This window comes from Lepidochelys kempii, chromosome 6 (assembly GCF_965140265.1).
Source record: "Lepidochelys kempii isolate rLepKem1 chromosome 6, rLepKem1.hap2, whole genome shotgun sequence".
NCBI classification, from domain to species: Eukaryota; Metazoa; Chordata; order Testudines; family Cheloniidae; genus Lepidochelys; species Lepidochelys kempii.
In genome coordinates, this window is record NC_133261.1 from 90,928,704 (window position 1) to 90,944,471 (window position 15,768).

The 15,768-nt window shown below is 52.4% G+C and overlaps 1 protein-coding gene across 2 annotated transcripts in view; it reads right to left on the bottom strand.

Moving 5' to 3' along the window:
- Nucleotides 1-13,278, bottom strand: part of LTBP2 (latent transforming growth factor beta binding protein 2) — a 126,224-nt gene extending 112,946 nt beyond the window's left edge. For both annotated transcript variants that reach the window (XM_073349171.1, XM_073349170.1), the window contains exons 1-2: nucleotides 12,476-13,278; nucleotides 763-833 (exon numbers count right to left, since the gene is read on the bottom strand). In XM_073349171.1, the coding sequence (XP_073205272.1) occupies nucleotides 763-833; nucleotides 12,476-12,999 (595 nt within the window). In that variant the 5' untranslated portion in view covers nucleotides 13,000-13,278. The remainder of the gene's footprint in view (nucleotides 1-762; nucleotides 834-12,475) is intronic.
- Between the last annotated feature and the right edge of the window lie 2,490 nt (nucleotides 13,279-15,768).

Here is a 15,768-nt window from a genome sequence, read left to right on the forward strand (position 1 = left end):
ATTGAGCGTTCAAGCCATTTTCTGTTGTCTCCCTAGTGTGCACACCCCCTTAGAGCAGGCTTCCACACCCCAGCCCCTCCCAGGGCAGCCCCTTCGCCAACCTAGTTAGTTGCTTTTGTAAAAAAACGTTCAGATCATTTGGAACCATCAATCTGGGGGGCAGCAGCTGCTATGTGACCTTATCGCCACTACCCTCCCTCACCACTCTCCCTCCTGCAATTTATCACAATCACTTGGGTCTTGTTTCAAATTTATCAGCTCTTAGAAACGGACCCATGTCTCTGAATGTGTATGTGCAGTACCCAGCTTAGTGGGGCCCTCCCGATCCTGATTAATAACAAATTAACAAGGGTAAGGGGGCTGGTCTCTGACGCAGTCGATGTTAGCATGGACTACTGACCTGGCCAGAAGTGCTGCAGCACCAACAGGGGACATGCGGCCCAGCTCTGGGAACTATATATGTAACAGCACCCACAGGGGGCGCTCCATTCTCTCTGCCGTGGGAAGCACACCATGCCCATAACAGGGGGTGGGGTGAGTCAGGCAGAGAAGGGAATTCTCTCCTTGTTTATGTCTCAACCAAACAGTGGAGAAATTCAAAGACATCAGTGTAATGACTAAGGGGGCTTCAGGGCCAAAGGACTGGGAAAGGGCATCCTCTGGCCCTCCTGCCACACCCATCACTGGGACAGCTGAGTGCCTGCCAGCGATGCATTAAGTGCCATGACTGACATCTCTAATCGATTGTTCTTTTGTACTCACGTTTGATGCATCGGTTTGTGCCAGGAGCAGTTGTCCACCCTGAGCAGCACTGTCCCCCGCAGACGTTCGGCCTAAGCAGTCACAAACAGCGGGATTAGGAAAAGAGAGGCGGTGAGGTCTCCCCATAGCCAGCACCTCCGGAGACACCAACAGAACCACTTCCTACAACATCTGAGTTTTCCTTGCACCCAGACCACTGCAGCCTGAGCTCTCAAGCCAACCCAGGCTGGTCTTGTTAAATACTTGGAGGGGAAACCCCCTAGGAAGGAACATCCAGGTGCTACGGGGAGTGGTGAAGGTGACTCAGTAGGGGGTGCTCTCCCTCCTGAATCAGTACTAACCTCAATGCCCTAGCATGGTTGCTAGGGGGGCCTGTGCTGCCAGAGGTGCCATTTTGCTCATGAGTATGTTGGTAAATGCAAAGTAATGCACATTGGAAAACATAACCCCAGCCATACATGTAAAATGATGGGGTCTAAATTAGCTGTGACCACTCAAGAAAGAGATCTTGGAGTCATTGTGAATAGTTTTCTGAAAACATCCGCTCAATGTGCAGCAGCAGACAAAAAAGCGAACAGAATGGTGGGAATCATTAAGAAAGGGATAGAGAATAAGACAGAAAATATCATATTGCCTCTATATAAATCCATGGTACGCCCCCATCCTGAATACTGCCTGCAGATGTAGTCGCTCCATCTCAACAAAGACATATTGAACTTGGAAAAGGTTCAGAAAAGGGCAACAAACATGATTAGGCGTATGGAACGGCTGCCATATGAGGAGAGATTAATAAGACTGGGATTTTTCAGCTTGGAAAAGAGACAACTAAGGGGGGATATGACAGAGGTCTATAAAATCATGACTGGTGTGGACAAAGTAAATAAGGAAGTGTTATTTACTCCTTCTCATAACACACAAACTAGGGGTTTGTGAAATTAATAGGCAACAGGTTTAAAACAAACAAAAGGAAATATTTTTTCACACAATGCACAGTCAACCTGTGGAACTTCGTGCCAGAGGATGTTGTGAAGTCCAAAACTATAACAGGGTTCAAAAAAGAACTAGATAAATTCATGGAGGATAGGTCCATCAATGGCTATTAGCCAGGATGGGCAGGGATGGTGTCCCTAGCCTCTATTTGCCAGAAGCTGGGAATGGGCGACAGGGGATGGATCACTTGATGATTACCTGTTCTGTTCATTCCCTCTGGCACTGGCCACTGTTGGAAGACAGGATACTGGGTTACATGGACCTTTGGTCTGACCCAGTATGTCCGTTCTTATGAGTAACTTGAGGTCCCGACAATCAGGGGCCATTAAAGATCTCACAGCACGGTTTTCTAGGATTGGGTCTAATCCAGCATTGGTAATTATATTTTGCTCCCATAAATCTCCCATGCTGTTTCAAATGGATACAGTACTATTCTTCATTTCCTGCTTCAAACTGTTGTGGAGTGTTGTTTCTACATAGCTCACCACAGAACGGGCTGCATTTCACTGTGTGCGAGTAGAGGCAGAAAGCGTGATTTCTGTAGCTGAGTAACTTGTTGTAAAGCACTTACCGATCCTTCAGGATCAAGCTCTTATTAATATTCATAGATTTTAAGGCCAGCAAGATCGATTATGTCATCTTAGCTAACTTCCTGCATAACACAGGCCATAGAAGGAAATCCCGCATCAAGCCCATATCTAGTCTGCTTAGGCTTCACCTAGGGTTGCGAACTTTCTAACCGCACAAAACCAAATACCCTTGCCCCTTCTCCTCCTGAGCCCCACCCTTTCTCTGAGGCCCCACCCCCACTCACTCCATACCTCCTCCTTCTGTCGCTCGCTCTCCCTCACCCTCACTCACTTGCTCATTTTCACCGGGCTGGGGCAGGGAGTTAGGGTGCAGGAAGGGGTGAGGGCCCCGGCTTGAGGTGCAGGCTCTGGGGTGGGGCCAGAAATGAGGGGTTCAGGGTGCAGGAGTGGGCTCTGGGCTGGGGCAAGGGTGCAAGCTCTGGGGTGGGCCAGGGATGAGGGGTTTGGGATGCAGGAGGGGGCTCAGGAGGAGATGCAGGGTGCAGGCTCCAGGAAGGGAGTTTGGGTGTGGGAGGGGCCTCAGGACTGGAGCAGAGGGTTGGGGTATGGGAAGAGGTGACGGGTGCAAGCTCTGGACGGCACTTACCTCGGGGGGCTCCCCAGAAGCAGCGACATGTCCCTCAGCTCCTAGGTGGAGGCATGGCCCGGTGGCTCCGCGCTGCCTGCACCCGCAGGCGCCACCCCTGCAGCTCCCATTGGCCATGGTTCCCAGCCAATGGGAGCTGTGGAGCCAGCACTCAGGGCATGGGCAGCACACGGAGCACCCCTGGCCGCACCTCCACCTAGGAGCCGAGGGACATGTTGCCGCTTCCAGGGAACCATGCGGGGCCAGGCAGGGAGCCTGCCAGCCCTGCCAACCGCAGTTTTAACAGCTCAGTCAGCAGTGCTGACCGGAGCCGCCAGGGTCCCTTTTCGACTGGGCGTTCCAGTCGAAAACCGGACACCTGGCAACCCTAGCTGCACCCTATCTTTAGATGTCTAAAACCATCCAATCATTATATTGTTGCAGGCCTCCCATTCAATTATTGACCAGACCCAACCCCGCTCGCTTTATGAGGTGGGACATCACCACAGCTCCCCCCTCCTCCCTGAGGTGGCCTAGATGCACTTTGCAAATCACATTCAGCAGGTTTGTGAAGGAGCATAAACATTTCCTGTTCTTGCCTCAAATTACTGGCACAATCAGAAGGTGGTTTCTGCAGGCAGGAGCAGGCGCCGCCCTCAGAGAAGCTGCTTTGGCCTCAGATCAAGCCAACAATTCCTCATGGAATGAAGTCCGGAATCTTTGTCTAGATCTCGCTCGCTCGCTCACACACGCATGCACACGCAGAGAGAACGCCTCTCAGTGTCTGCTGGTGAGAGTAGATCTCTTCCCAGACCATAGGGTGGGCAACACGTTCTGGGGTGCAGAGTGCGAGACTGGAATAGAGCAGGTGGCCCAGTACCTAGCAGGCCCTCCCACTCTCTGAGGGCACCGCATCAACATGCCTGGTTCTTGTGAGCTATCGGGGGACAGCTGCACCCCAGCACCCTGGGGGCTGGTCTGACTCTCTGTTGGAAGGCTGCTGCTGCCAGGCCTGCAGGAGCAGCCAGAGGCTGTGGGGATGAAGCAGAAGCACAAAGAACAAGCACAGAAAGGAGTGAAAGGCCAGGGCTGACTCACTAGGAGTCATGGTTATCTTGGCAGCAGAATCACGTCTGAGGAGCACATGTGAAGCAGTGCATGCAAAAGGGTATGATCACTAGGTGCTTTGTGTCACTCCCCCGGCCCAGCTCCCTCTGGGCTCATCCTGTTGCTGCTGATCTTCTCAGTGCCTGCCCCAAGGCTCCTCTATACTGCACCTGGTGCTGTCTGTAGTGACAGACTCACTGTCACAGACTTGCTGTGTCCTCCAGGCTCATGGGCAATCCTAATCCTTAGCACTTTCTAGACACGATCTCATATCCTCTAAACCCCAAGAGGCAGGTCAGTATCATAAGCACTACATTGCATATGGGGAAACTGAGGCTGGGAAAGGGACTTGCCAAGATCACACAGTGAGTCAGTAACAGAGCTAGGAAAATCTCAACTCCCAAAATGGTGCCAATTTCGCCAGGCCCCAGTGCCACTCTAGAGTGGGGAGGGTTGATTAGCCAAATATTTGTGAAGCTCTTGGAAGCAGTAAAATGCTAGCGAGGTGCTAAGGGTTATTCTTATCCCAGATTTCAGAGTAACAGCCGTGTTAGTCTGTATTCGCAAAAAGAAAAGGAGTACTTGTGGCACCTTAGAGACTAACCAATTTATCTGAGCATAAGCTTTCGTGAGCTACAGCTCACTTCATCGGGCCGCACTGCTGGGGCCACGGGTGGGAAATGGAGCAAACTTTTCTCTCACCTCCTGATGAGATGGTGTTAATGGACAGCCAGGTGTGCTGGAGCCTTGGGAGACTGGGGGAGAGGATGGCTGGGGGGCTACGGAGCTGGGCAAAGTGGTCTTGGTTTTTCACTGAGCAGGAACCAGCCCTGGGAGCATCTGGTTACATTTAAAGCATTTACTTGACATTTTCATGGCTTGAACGCCATGTGGTTTTTGTTGTCTTATGAAGAATTCCAAATAAACCCCTGCAGGTTTAAGGAGCACGGCATGTTTACAGCTCAGAGGGATGGTGCTCCAGGGAGTGGCTGGCTTCCTGCAGCTTGGCAGAATAGCAGCCCCCAGGTGCGCGCAGCTTGCTGCGCGCCCATGGCCAATGCCTCCCAGCAACCACGCAACTCAGAGAGGAGCCCTCTGGTTGCTGCCTTCTCCTCTGGCATTCTCCAGCCAAGGGCATTCACATGGAGCAGGAGCTGGGGTTCCCTCACCCCCCGCATTGCAGCCCCGAGTTGGAAGCAACGCTCTAGGCTAGGTCGCTCTGGGGCTGCCCCACAACGAGGAGTTCTGTATGTGTGAAAAGTCAACCGCTACGCAGGTGATGGGGCCTCTGAACTGAGGCAAAGGCAGCAGGTCAGAAGTGGCTGCATGGCATGACATGGGTCCATGCTGGGATCTCTGCAGCACTGAGCCCCCAGTGCTCTGTGAATAACACCAGCCACAGCTAAACACACAGCCTGCATGACAGGCACCCACCCACCCTGCAATCTCAAATATGGTGTCCTGCCGGGGCTGCCCAGTGCTTCCCACCCAGAAACCTGAGAGCACAGACAAAAATGCCCAGCCATGGGGCCAGCCCAGGCCACCATGCATCGGCCAATCCTCAGAGCCTGGATGGGGACTAGCTCTGTGTCACTAGCCCTCTGAACCCTATAGCCTAGACACAGTGCCTTTCTGGGGGCTGCCCTGCGCCACCTACCTTTGAACCCACGAGCCCTGTTGGAAGACTGCCCCATGCCGCTGTCCCCTGTGCTGCCAGTCACCACGCATGTACGGCCCACTATGGCAGCATGGGCACAGTGGGTTGGCCACATGTAATCCATGCTCCCTGTGCCCTGCTGAAGGGAAGCAAACTAGAATGGCATTTCCAGCTGCATGCAGAATATTAAGCAGAGACCAGGAGTCCCACCCTCTGCACTAAGCAGCAGGGAGGGAATCAAGCCCTGGAGAAAGGCAGTGACTGTTCTCCCATTCTGTTGCATGCAGGTCTAGCGGGGGTGAGAGGCGCACGGATAATATAACTCAGACGGCAGGTACACAGCCTGGCCATTCTGTGGCAGGAATGCCCAGCAGTTCCCAGTATCACCACCAGGTGGTACCACGCTCAACACAACCCAAAAGGCCCAGAGTAAAAAAGACATTTCCACAAGCAGGTCTCCCTGCCCAAGCCCTATCAGGTCAGCCACAGCAGGTGCTTGTGTGAATGGCAGAAACGCGCATGGGGCTGGGCCTCAGGAGGGCCCACGCTCTAATCCTGGCTCTGCCACTGAGTGCCAAGGGGGTCTTTGCTAAGTCACCTCATTTCAGTCTCCATTTCCCCACCAGTAACACAGAGCTGCAATACTTATGTACCTGCAGGGCTGCGGGGAATGAGGATGAGTTTGTTAGGGTACAGCTCTCACCTGAGGTGCTAGATATGCTCTGTGATCTCCAAACACTGCTATCTCCAAACACAGTCTGGAGATAGCAGCCCCAAATTGCACTCAAACTGAGCACGAGAGAAGCTGCCCCTTCCTCACTCAGTAGGGTTTCCAGGTGCTCTAAGAAACAAGCATCATCTGGGGCAACAAGGGGGAAGAGGGTTCCCTTTTTTAACAGAGCCATTCCTGCCCTGATCTTGCCAAGAGATCTCTAGGGCTCTGCGCAGGGGCAGAGGTCCAGACATGTGGTTCTCTTTCCAGGCTCAGGGCCTTAGTAGTTGTCTTTCTTCCAGATGCCATTTCCCTGGTCCAAAAGTGCTGGGAGACAGAAAGACAGAAGCCTTGTCTTGTTTCTCTGGAGTTCCTGTCCCAGCCTCATCTCCAAAGTTAGCGGGTAACTTCCTACGTGTCCACAGTGAAAACAAATCTTCAAGAATGCACAGTCTGCATAGCAAAGCCCCCTCTGACCCCGACATCAGGAAATGCTACAGTCACGGCTGAATGTGCAACCTTAACTCTGCCCCCTTGGCTTATTACAATACAGCCCTCCTTATTAATTATTAGTACTGCAGGAGCACATAGCAGCCTCAGTCAGGATCAGGGCCCCACTGCACCGTGTGCTCCACACACACTTAAGACAACACAAGCCTTGAAGACTCTGTGGTCTTATTGGACACCAGATTCAAGCAAGTGTAACAAACACTAGGGGGAAGGAGGACAAGAGAAGCAGCAATAAGATCATGGAGTTGCACATGTTAATGGTGTGCATAGCTTCCCTATGTGATCACATGCTTTCCCAAATATTACAATAGTATACATTTTTTACAACCTTCTAGGCATCATCCTGTAGTACAGGGCACTGCGCAATGCATTTCTAATACACAGGCTCCATTAAAGTCATTCATAGATTTAAAGCCAGAAGGGACCATTAAATCATCAGGGTCTGACCTCCTCTATGGCACAGGCCAGAGAATTTCATCCAACTTTATATGAGAAGTTCACCGTAAACCCTTCTTACACAACACAGAGTGAGAGTGAAAAGCTGCTGGCATAGACAAGCCTCTGAAAATATGCATCTGAGTTAGCATCATTAACTGCCTCAGCTCCTGAGCAGCCTTCAGACTACATTATTAAGGAACACATGCTGGAGAGAGAACACACCATATACGCTGTCTGAATAAACAGATTCTGTAGACTAAAGAACAAAGACATCAGTGTGAACAAAAAAGATTAAGCAGCAGTTTCTTGTATATTGAAAGTGCCCTAAGATTGTAGGGGCACTGTATGACGTGGTATTGTATTATTCCGAAAAAGGCACATGACTATGTGACTGAAGATCGTATTGGAATGAGGCAGCCATGTTAGGGGCAGAGTTAAGGCTGCCCGTGTAAGCCTAATTGGGGTGTTTCCCAACTTCTGAAAGCTTTGCCCTGCAAACCTTCATGTCTCTGTTCCTATCTTTTCTATGTCACGTTTGCTAGAGGAGGAGGGAGCCATGGTGGGGGTGACAGGGGAGAGATGGGCATAAACTGCATCAACCAAAGCATGGTACAGGGCGAGTCCTATGGTGTTGATAGGGGAGGCAGGAGCAACATGTGTCAGGGCAGGAGTATCCAAGAACTGTTGAGGGATACATGCAGTGTGTCAGTCTCATGCCTGTGCATGCATGTATGCAAGGATTGCTAACTTCCACTCTTCATGTCCTAACCAATCTCCATTGACCTACCACTCCCGCTGTCAGGAGTGCGGGGAAGGAGGGGCTCACAGTACAACAGCCCCGGGGAAGGCTCATGAAGATGCTGTTCTCCATTTGGAAAGCACTGAGCACCCCGCGGGCACTAATAATAGGAGCTGTGTGATTAGGTCTGATCTCAGGAGCCAGCTGGCTGTTGGGAGGGGGGAGCCGAGAGAGTAGGGAGCACAGGCTCCGCAGTTTTAGAGCCGTTTCAGAGTAACAGCCGTGTTAGTCTGTATTCGCAAAAAGAAAAGGAGTACTTGTGGCACCTTAGAGACTAACCAGTTTATTTGAGCACAAGCTTTCGTGAACTACAGCTCACTTCATCGGATGCCGACACTCTCAGCAGCTTGTGCAATGGGAATGCACCCAGCTACACTGTAACACATCAGCCTTGAGTCAGGAGCTGGCCAGCTTTTGCTCGCAATACACCCAGCTCTGTGGCATATTTACACCTTGGGTGCATCCGAGACATTTTAATGGCTCAGAGGCTCCCGAATCTGGGACACCAAGGCCCAGGGTGGGAACCTGCCAAAAGCCCAAGGACTACATCAAAAGATGTACAAACATTTTAAAATCAACGTGAACACACCCAACCTGAACATGGGCTGATCCTTGGCAGAGGGCAGGAATGCTGTGATCCATGGTCGAAGGGCGTGTGTACGGATACCAGTCAGGAAGGGTCGGTTCTAAGCAAAGCTCCACAAAGCGACTGCAGCTTTCAGGATCGTTCTGTTTCCCTTATTCTAATAAAACTCCTTGTTCAGGGTTAGAAAAAAGCAGCTTCTGTGATTCTTTGCTACTGACGTAGGACATGGTGTCAGAAGTTGACTCATTCCAAGCCAGCAAAACACAATACCAAAGTTCAGCTCTCCCTAAGACTTTAAGCTGGCTTAGCTCAATGGCCTGGGTGGAAGAAGCCCTTCCCCAGCTTTCACACTGCAGCCACAGTGAACACAAAGGATGGCCTAGGCCCCAGGATAGGTCACTGCATTCACTTTTACCACAGGGAGTGAAGCTAAACACACGTCTGGATCATCGTTGTCCCAGAGAAAAGAGATGAGACAGCTATGCCATCGTTCCTAGGAAGTATGAGGGTGAGCATTTTATTGCAGAAAGGAATGGGGTGTTTCTGACAAAGGGTGCAGAGTCACAGCATGAGGGCACGTCTACACTGGAGCTGGAGATGTCATTCCCAGGTCAGGCAGACGTACCCATGCTAGCTCTGATCACGCTAGCACACACAATATAGCAGTGTAGCTCTGGCAGCGCAAGCGGAGGGATGGGCGAGCCACCCCAGGTTCCACCCATCTGAAACCCTTGGTACCTAGCTGGGGCGGTTAGACCTTCCCGACATTCACACTGCTGCAATTATACTTCTATAGTTAGCACTGATAGAGCTAGCTCAGGTATGTCTGCCCAAGCTGGAAATTAAACCTCAGGTTATGTCTCCACTGGAGCCAAAGTGTGGTGGGCCTGTATTAGGGCCCTGTATGGAGAATCAGAGCACTGAAACTCAGCAATTGGTAAGAAAAAACAAATAAGACACTATCTAGAAACTGGGGTTTTAAACAAGGAACTTTCAGAATTATAATAATTAGTGTCTGAGCTACTGTGGAATGGCTGGTTCATCTTGCCTTATCATCTGAGTGAGTGAAAATGAAAGGCACTCTGCAGGAAAGGGGTGCAAGTGTGATGCAGGTAGAAAACACCATAAAATAAAGCCTCTTCAAATCACAGAGTTTCCTGGGCAGAAACACGGTGGATGTAACAAAGGCAAAAATCAGACAGATGAGATGGAATCATGAGAGTCTTGTAGAATGACCAGAAAGCCAAAACTCAAAGACACTTTCCTACCCAGAACATTATATCCAATAGGCTTTGGAAAAGAATAGCACCAGGCTTGTGTTAGGAAAACGAACATGTTGGTAGCCACTGACTATTCCAGTTAGGCAAAAATTCTCCACCTCACTAGATACCCCCCCCCCCCCCCACACACACACACACACAAAGTGAGCAGGTCAGAGAAAAGTTAACAATGGCAACTTTTCTTGTCCTGGCATCTGGGCAAAATAAATAGTCACTGACAATGACCCACGAGATGCCAGCTCCATGTTCCAAGCTTTTCAAATGCAGTGTGATTTCAAGGATTTTACTTCCAGCCCTCATTACCCGTAAGTGAATAGACTGGTGGAGGGAGCAGTTCAGATTGCTAAGAGAATGCTACAACAAAAATTTACCTATTACTCTTCAGAGCTATATGGCTTCCCCACATCAGTCATGAGAGTAAACTAAACTCAGCTGCTTGTGGGTCAACACTGCCAACCTCACAGGAAAATCTTCATCCTAAGTGATCCTGTTCACAGAATGAGAGCTGCTACTTCTAAGAGGTCTCAGGTTTTATTCTTTAGCCATCTGACTGCAGCCTGACCCACCACCTAACCTTAAACCAGGCCGCCCACTCCTGATAAAACTGGACATCAGCTGTTGTCCCTAAGTAGCTACAGCCCAAGAACATGGTTGAGCCTGATCTCATTACAGAGGAAGCAGGCAGCATCTCCAGCTGATTCCCCAAGCCCAGCTGAATTGCCATGTGATTCCAAGAGCAATGATGCTTACACCACAACCTTAGTGGGGGCTGATCATTCTGCTAAGAAGTGTCCTGAACTGACTGAATTTGAGCAGGGGGTTGGACTAGATGGCCTCCTGAGGTCCCTTCCAACCCTGATATTCAATGAATGGGATTTGATAATTTAAGTGAATCCACTGGACAAGCCCCTCCTCAGGGCCACAAGGTGGGCAGAGCTGGATGAGTGAGGAAGCCAGAGGCTCGTCCAGAGCTATAGTTTGCTCTTAACTATTGTTAACCATGTTTACAGAGCAATGGGGGTAATTGAGGAGGGGAAGAGATGTAGGCTGTGCCTGCTGCTACTTTGAATCTGTTGCAGGAAGCCGGTAGGATGGGGCAGAGGAAAGCTCTAGGCAGGAGCTCTGCAGTGAGGCTGGGGGAGGGAAGCTTTAGGAATAGTGCTGCTTTCCTTACTCTAGTCAGGTTTCTTGTTCAGTGTTGGAAGAAAGTGTTTCTGTGAGTCTGCACTAAGCTCACATGTCAGAGGGCACTTGAGCAATCAGCCCACAGGCCCTCTCTGCCATTACCCTGTGACTATGCTGACAGGGTGGCTATGAGTGGCAATTTGGGTGTTCCTAACTGATTAGGGAGGGTGGCTTCATGAGCACCACTACACCAGTAGAGTGGGCTGAGAGGTGCACCCTGAGCAGGGGAGCATGGAGGGGAATGGCAGGAGAGGGAGGAAGCACAGGGCCAAGGGCTCTTCTGCAGAGCCTCTAGGCATGCCACAAGTCCCCTTCTCCCGCCTCCACATTACCATGCCAGGGACTGGAACTGGAGGCAGCTCTGCCGGGCAAGTCATAGGAAGCCTCCTCCAGCTGAGCCAGCAGGAGCTGTGGGAAGCTGGAAGCTACTGCACGCAGAACTGACAAGGGGCCCATTCCAGGTGTAATGCACCAAGAGGCAGGTACCTACAGTCGGAGGCCATGGCAACCCGGCTACATTCCCCAATGCCAAGCAGGGGCCACAACAGCCCACCCCACTGCACTGCCCCATGGACACACACTGCACAGCAACTCAACAACCTCCTGAACTCCCTGCAAGGCTACACACAAAACACCCATACGAGCAGGGCGACAAAAGCCACAGCCTGCAATGCAACACAGTTGTGTGGCCCACAGGAACCCTGCCGTGCCACAAACCCACGCAAGAAGGGCAGCACAACCAGCACGTTCCAAGGCAACACACCCAGGTGAAATGATGCAGACAACACATCATGTGCCTGCTCTCTGTGCTGAGACGGAGCACAAACTCCTCCTGCACGTGGGGGACATACACACATTGTTACAGCAAGTAACTGAGCTGACTCCTAAGCTGCTTTGGGGCCTGGGCTGTCTGCCAGGGGCAGGCGAGGGTCAGCACAGCTGAAGTTGAGCACAGACTGGCCCTTATTACTTACTGCACATGGGACAGAAAGTGGGTAAGTGACCTAGGGAGAGAGAAACAATTGGAGCTCTGCCTCCTAGGAATTGCATAGGTGCAGTGGCAGTGGGCACAGATTGTTTGGTTAGTGAGCAAATAGTGGGTGGATATGGGACCAACACCAGAGGTCCCTCCTGTGGCTGGAGCTTTGGGACTGGAGTCTCCACTTACTGAGGTCCCCTGAAGATGGGACCTTTCTGTCCCTTTTGCTCCCAGCTCAGACCTCTTAGCCGGTGCAATAGAAGGAGTCACGTTAGGCACCTGGTCCTGCAGCGAGACCCCTTTGGCTGCACTTACCCCATGAGTCGGCCTCTGGCATTCTGCACCTTTGCCCTGGGCACTGTCCGAGCTTTGAGCCCATTTCTTTGCCGCTGGCGTGAGGAGTCAGTCTTCTGCCTCTGCACAGGGGTCTGAAGCAGGGTCCCATCTGGAGAGTCTGCAGCTGCCCTCAGGTTGCTGGCTTGGCCTCGGGCACTCTGGGGAGCAGGTAGTTTGTGATCTGGAGGAATAGACGGCTGCTCCCTGTTGTCCCCTTCTGTCAAGCTCCTCATCCAGGCTGGGCGATCCATAGGAGAGGCTGCTGGGAGGTGCTCCGAGGCAGAAGGCGGGCTGTGTACCCGGAACAGGCTGTACACCTTGCCCGTGGGTCCCAAGTTACTGCCCGGGTTCCGCAGCCTTAGCCGACTTGTGACTCTGCTCCCAGCTTCGGTTCGGAATGAAGAACTTGGATCAAATCTTCCGGCAAAGTCTCTCTGAGAATACCCAAGCCCCAGGAAAAGAGCTAAAGTGAGAGGGAGAAAACTGCGCCAGGAGCCCCTCATGGTGCCTGCCTGAGAGGAAAGGCCAGTCTTGAAGGGAACAGAGAGCACTCAGCGTGTGGCTGATAGCCCCATGAAGCCAAGTATCCAACGGGAGTTTGTGGGAAGGAGTCTAGGCAAAGTTCCTTGAGCAAGTCCCCTGAAATAGCCTTCCAAGTCCTTCACTTTGCCATGTGCTGAGGGGTGGGGGTGCGGGGGGCACTTAATCAGTACCTGCTGCCTGCAGGAGCAGGAGAGCCTGGGGCGAAGGTAACACAGCAAACCCAACAGCGTGGGCTGCACAGAACGGCTGCAGCCGTCCCTCCTACCACTGAAAGGAGAACTCCCAATCCCTCCTCTCCCCTGGTTGTCAGAGCCTGCGCTCTCTGCAGACAGCTCCAAGCACCTTCTCGCCTGCCTCTGGCACTGGCAGAGTCTGGAGGGGATGGAGGGTTTTATTTTTGGAAACCTCCCCCTTTTGTGTCTTTTTGATGCTGACATCGCCCCTCTGCAGAGGACACAGCTCGGCCCCCTCCTTACCAGAGGAGACATTCCAGCAACACCCACTTTGGCAAAGGGAAACAAACTACAACAGAGAAACATTAACCCATGAGCGACCGGGGAGGGCAGCCCTTCCACGGCCGGCTCAGAGAACTTGTGTTCAGCCTCCTTGCTGCTGAACAAGCCTGTGGCTCAGCTTCCCCAGCTCACAGCAAGTGTTAGAATTTCACAACAGCTGTAAGCGTTCAGCGAAGGTGGGCAGGGAGGGGCACCTGGGGGAGCCCCGGAGACAGAATATACCCCGGGCCAGGGCCCTTCACCCCTATGCCACAGGGCTAGGATCTTCTGAATGAACCCCAACACATTTAGCCCGCACGCCCAGAGAAGGCAGGAGGGGTGTTAGTCCCATTTCCCAGCAGGCGAACCTGAAGCCCAGATAGGGGAAGTTTGCCTTGCTGAAGGTCACACAGTGGACCAGCCTCTTAGCTAGATCCCCCAAGTCCCCAGCTCCGTGCTTCATTGTCTTCATTGCTTCACATCCATGGTGCCAGGCCGAAAAAAGACTAGCCAAAGCTCTAGGTCCTTCAGCTACGAGACCAGTCTTTTTACCAGGAGAGAAGGGCAGGGAAAGTACCAGGCAGGATGGAGAAGAGAAGCACTAGCCTCCTCCTCGTCTGCCTCCAACGTGAGCAGCTGGTGTTTTCAATTAAGCAGTGATTGAAAAGACCACCTCTAGTGCCAAGAGATGGGACTGATCTAGCGGGAAAACAGAGCCAAGGGTCCTGATCTCAGCTCTACCAACTGACTGCGTCCACGCCAGGTCGCCTCCCCACTTCTCTGTTCACTGTGGTCATCCCTCAATGGAGACAAGGACAGACTTTCCTCCCAGGAGGGTCTGAAGCTGAACTCAGTTCCCTGGCGATCCAGTGGTGGAAGGGGCTTCGGCGGCACACAGTATTAGCGGTGGTCTGACTTCTCTCCTCACTTACGGGCACAAGCTTGAAAATGCATACTGGGATCTCGTGGTATCTCAGCACACAAGGAGGACAGAGAGAAGAGTGGCGTGTGCCCATGAGGAGAGGGGCGTTGTTTAGTACGTGCCGCTGGGAGGGACCTGCTGAGGGTGTTTGCCAGTTAGAATATCTGGGGCAGACCTCACTGCAGCTGCAGGGTGGTCAGTATCTCAACAAATCCCAGCAGGTCACCTGACCAACCGTATATCCACTTTGTTCCTACATGACTCACCAGTGGGAAAAACTACCCCACTGGACCCCAGGACTAGCTCCTGCCAGCCCATGCCAGAGTCTGACTCACCCCGCCCTGAACATCCACCTGCTTCTGATGGCCCGGCAGGTCTGTGACCTCTGCACAACTGGCAGATCCAGGGGAGCTGCATCCAGACCCTTCCCATCACCAGCCTTACCAACACAAGGCCCTCTCCCCCTACAACAGCTCACCTCAGCTGGCCCCTCTCATTTGCCCACTCCTGTCCTCTCTGCACCCTCCTTCCCTCAGTGTTTCAGCAGCAGGGGGCTGCCTCTCACCTCACCCAGCTCCAACTGCTTCCAGACAGACTAGAAGCAGAGGCTCTGCTCCGTACAGGTGAGCAGGGAACCTCTCCTCCTACCCGCTTCCCATGCTGCCCGGACCCTCCAGAACGCTGGGGCAGCTCTCAGTACCACCACTCTCCCGGGTAACTCCTGATGGAAGCTGAGGTCCCAGCTGTCTCCTTCCCTGCTTCCGATGTAAGCGCTCTGTTCTCCTTGCCAGTGGTTGTCTAAACCCCGGCACTAAGGGCCACCTGCAGGCAGGGCTTAGGTGAGCCCAGTCTGAAGTAGTAGCAAACCCAACAAGTGACATTTCTACAGCTGAGCCTGGTCTCTGCAGGGCCACATTTCAGCCCTGCCCAGGTGCCCATAGCTCAGGGCAGTCATGCTCCTCCCTCCCCCTAGAGTGAGCAACAGGGATGGATCCTCTGCTCCTCCTCTCCACCTCTGCTGCAGCCCTCAGGGGTAGTGGAAAGGGGTGTGAAGAATCCCTGGAGCTGCACCAGGAGCAGAGGTAGGGCTGGGGGAACAGATGTGGGGACTGGAGGAGGCAGAGGGACAGGCACATGGGATGTCACTTTCATTGCTGTAGAGAATAATGGACCGCCCCACACACACACCCCACTTTAAGCACTGCCCTCCCCTGCTCTTTGCTCTCTCAGAGCTCCTCAGTCAGGGCCAGAACTTTGCCCCTAAGGCCATAAGCTTCAAGTCATCCTAGTCCTTGAACATCCATCTCCTCCTA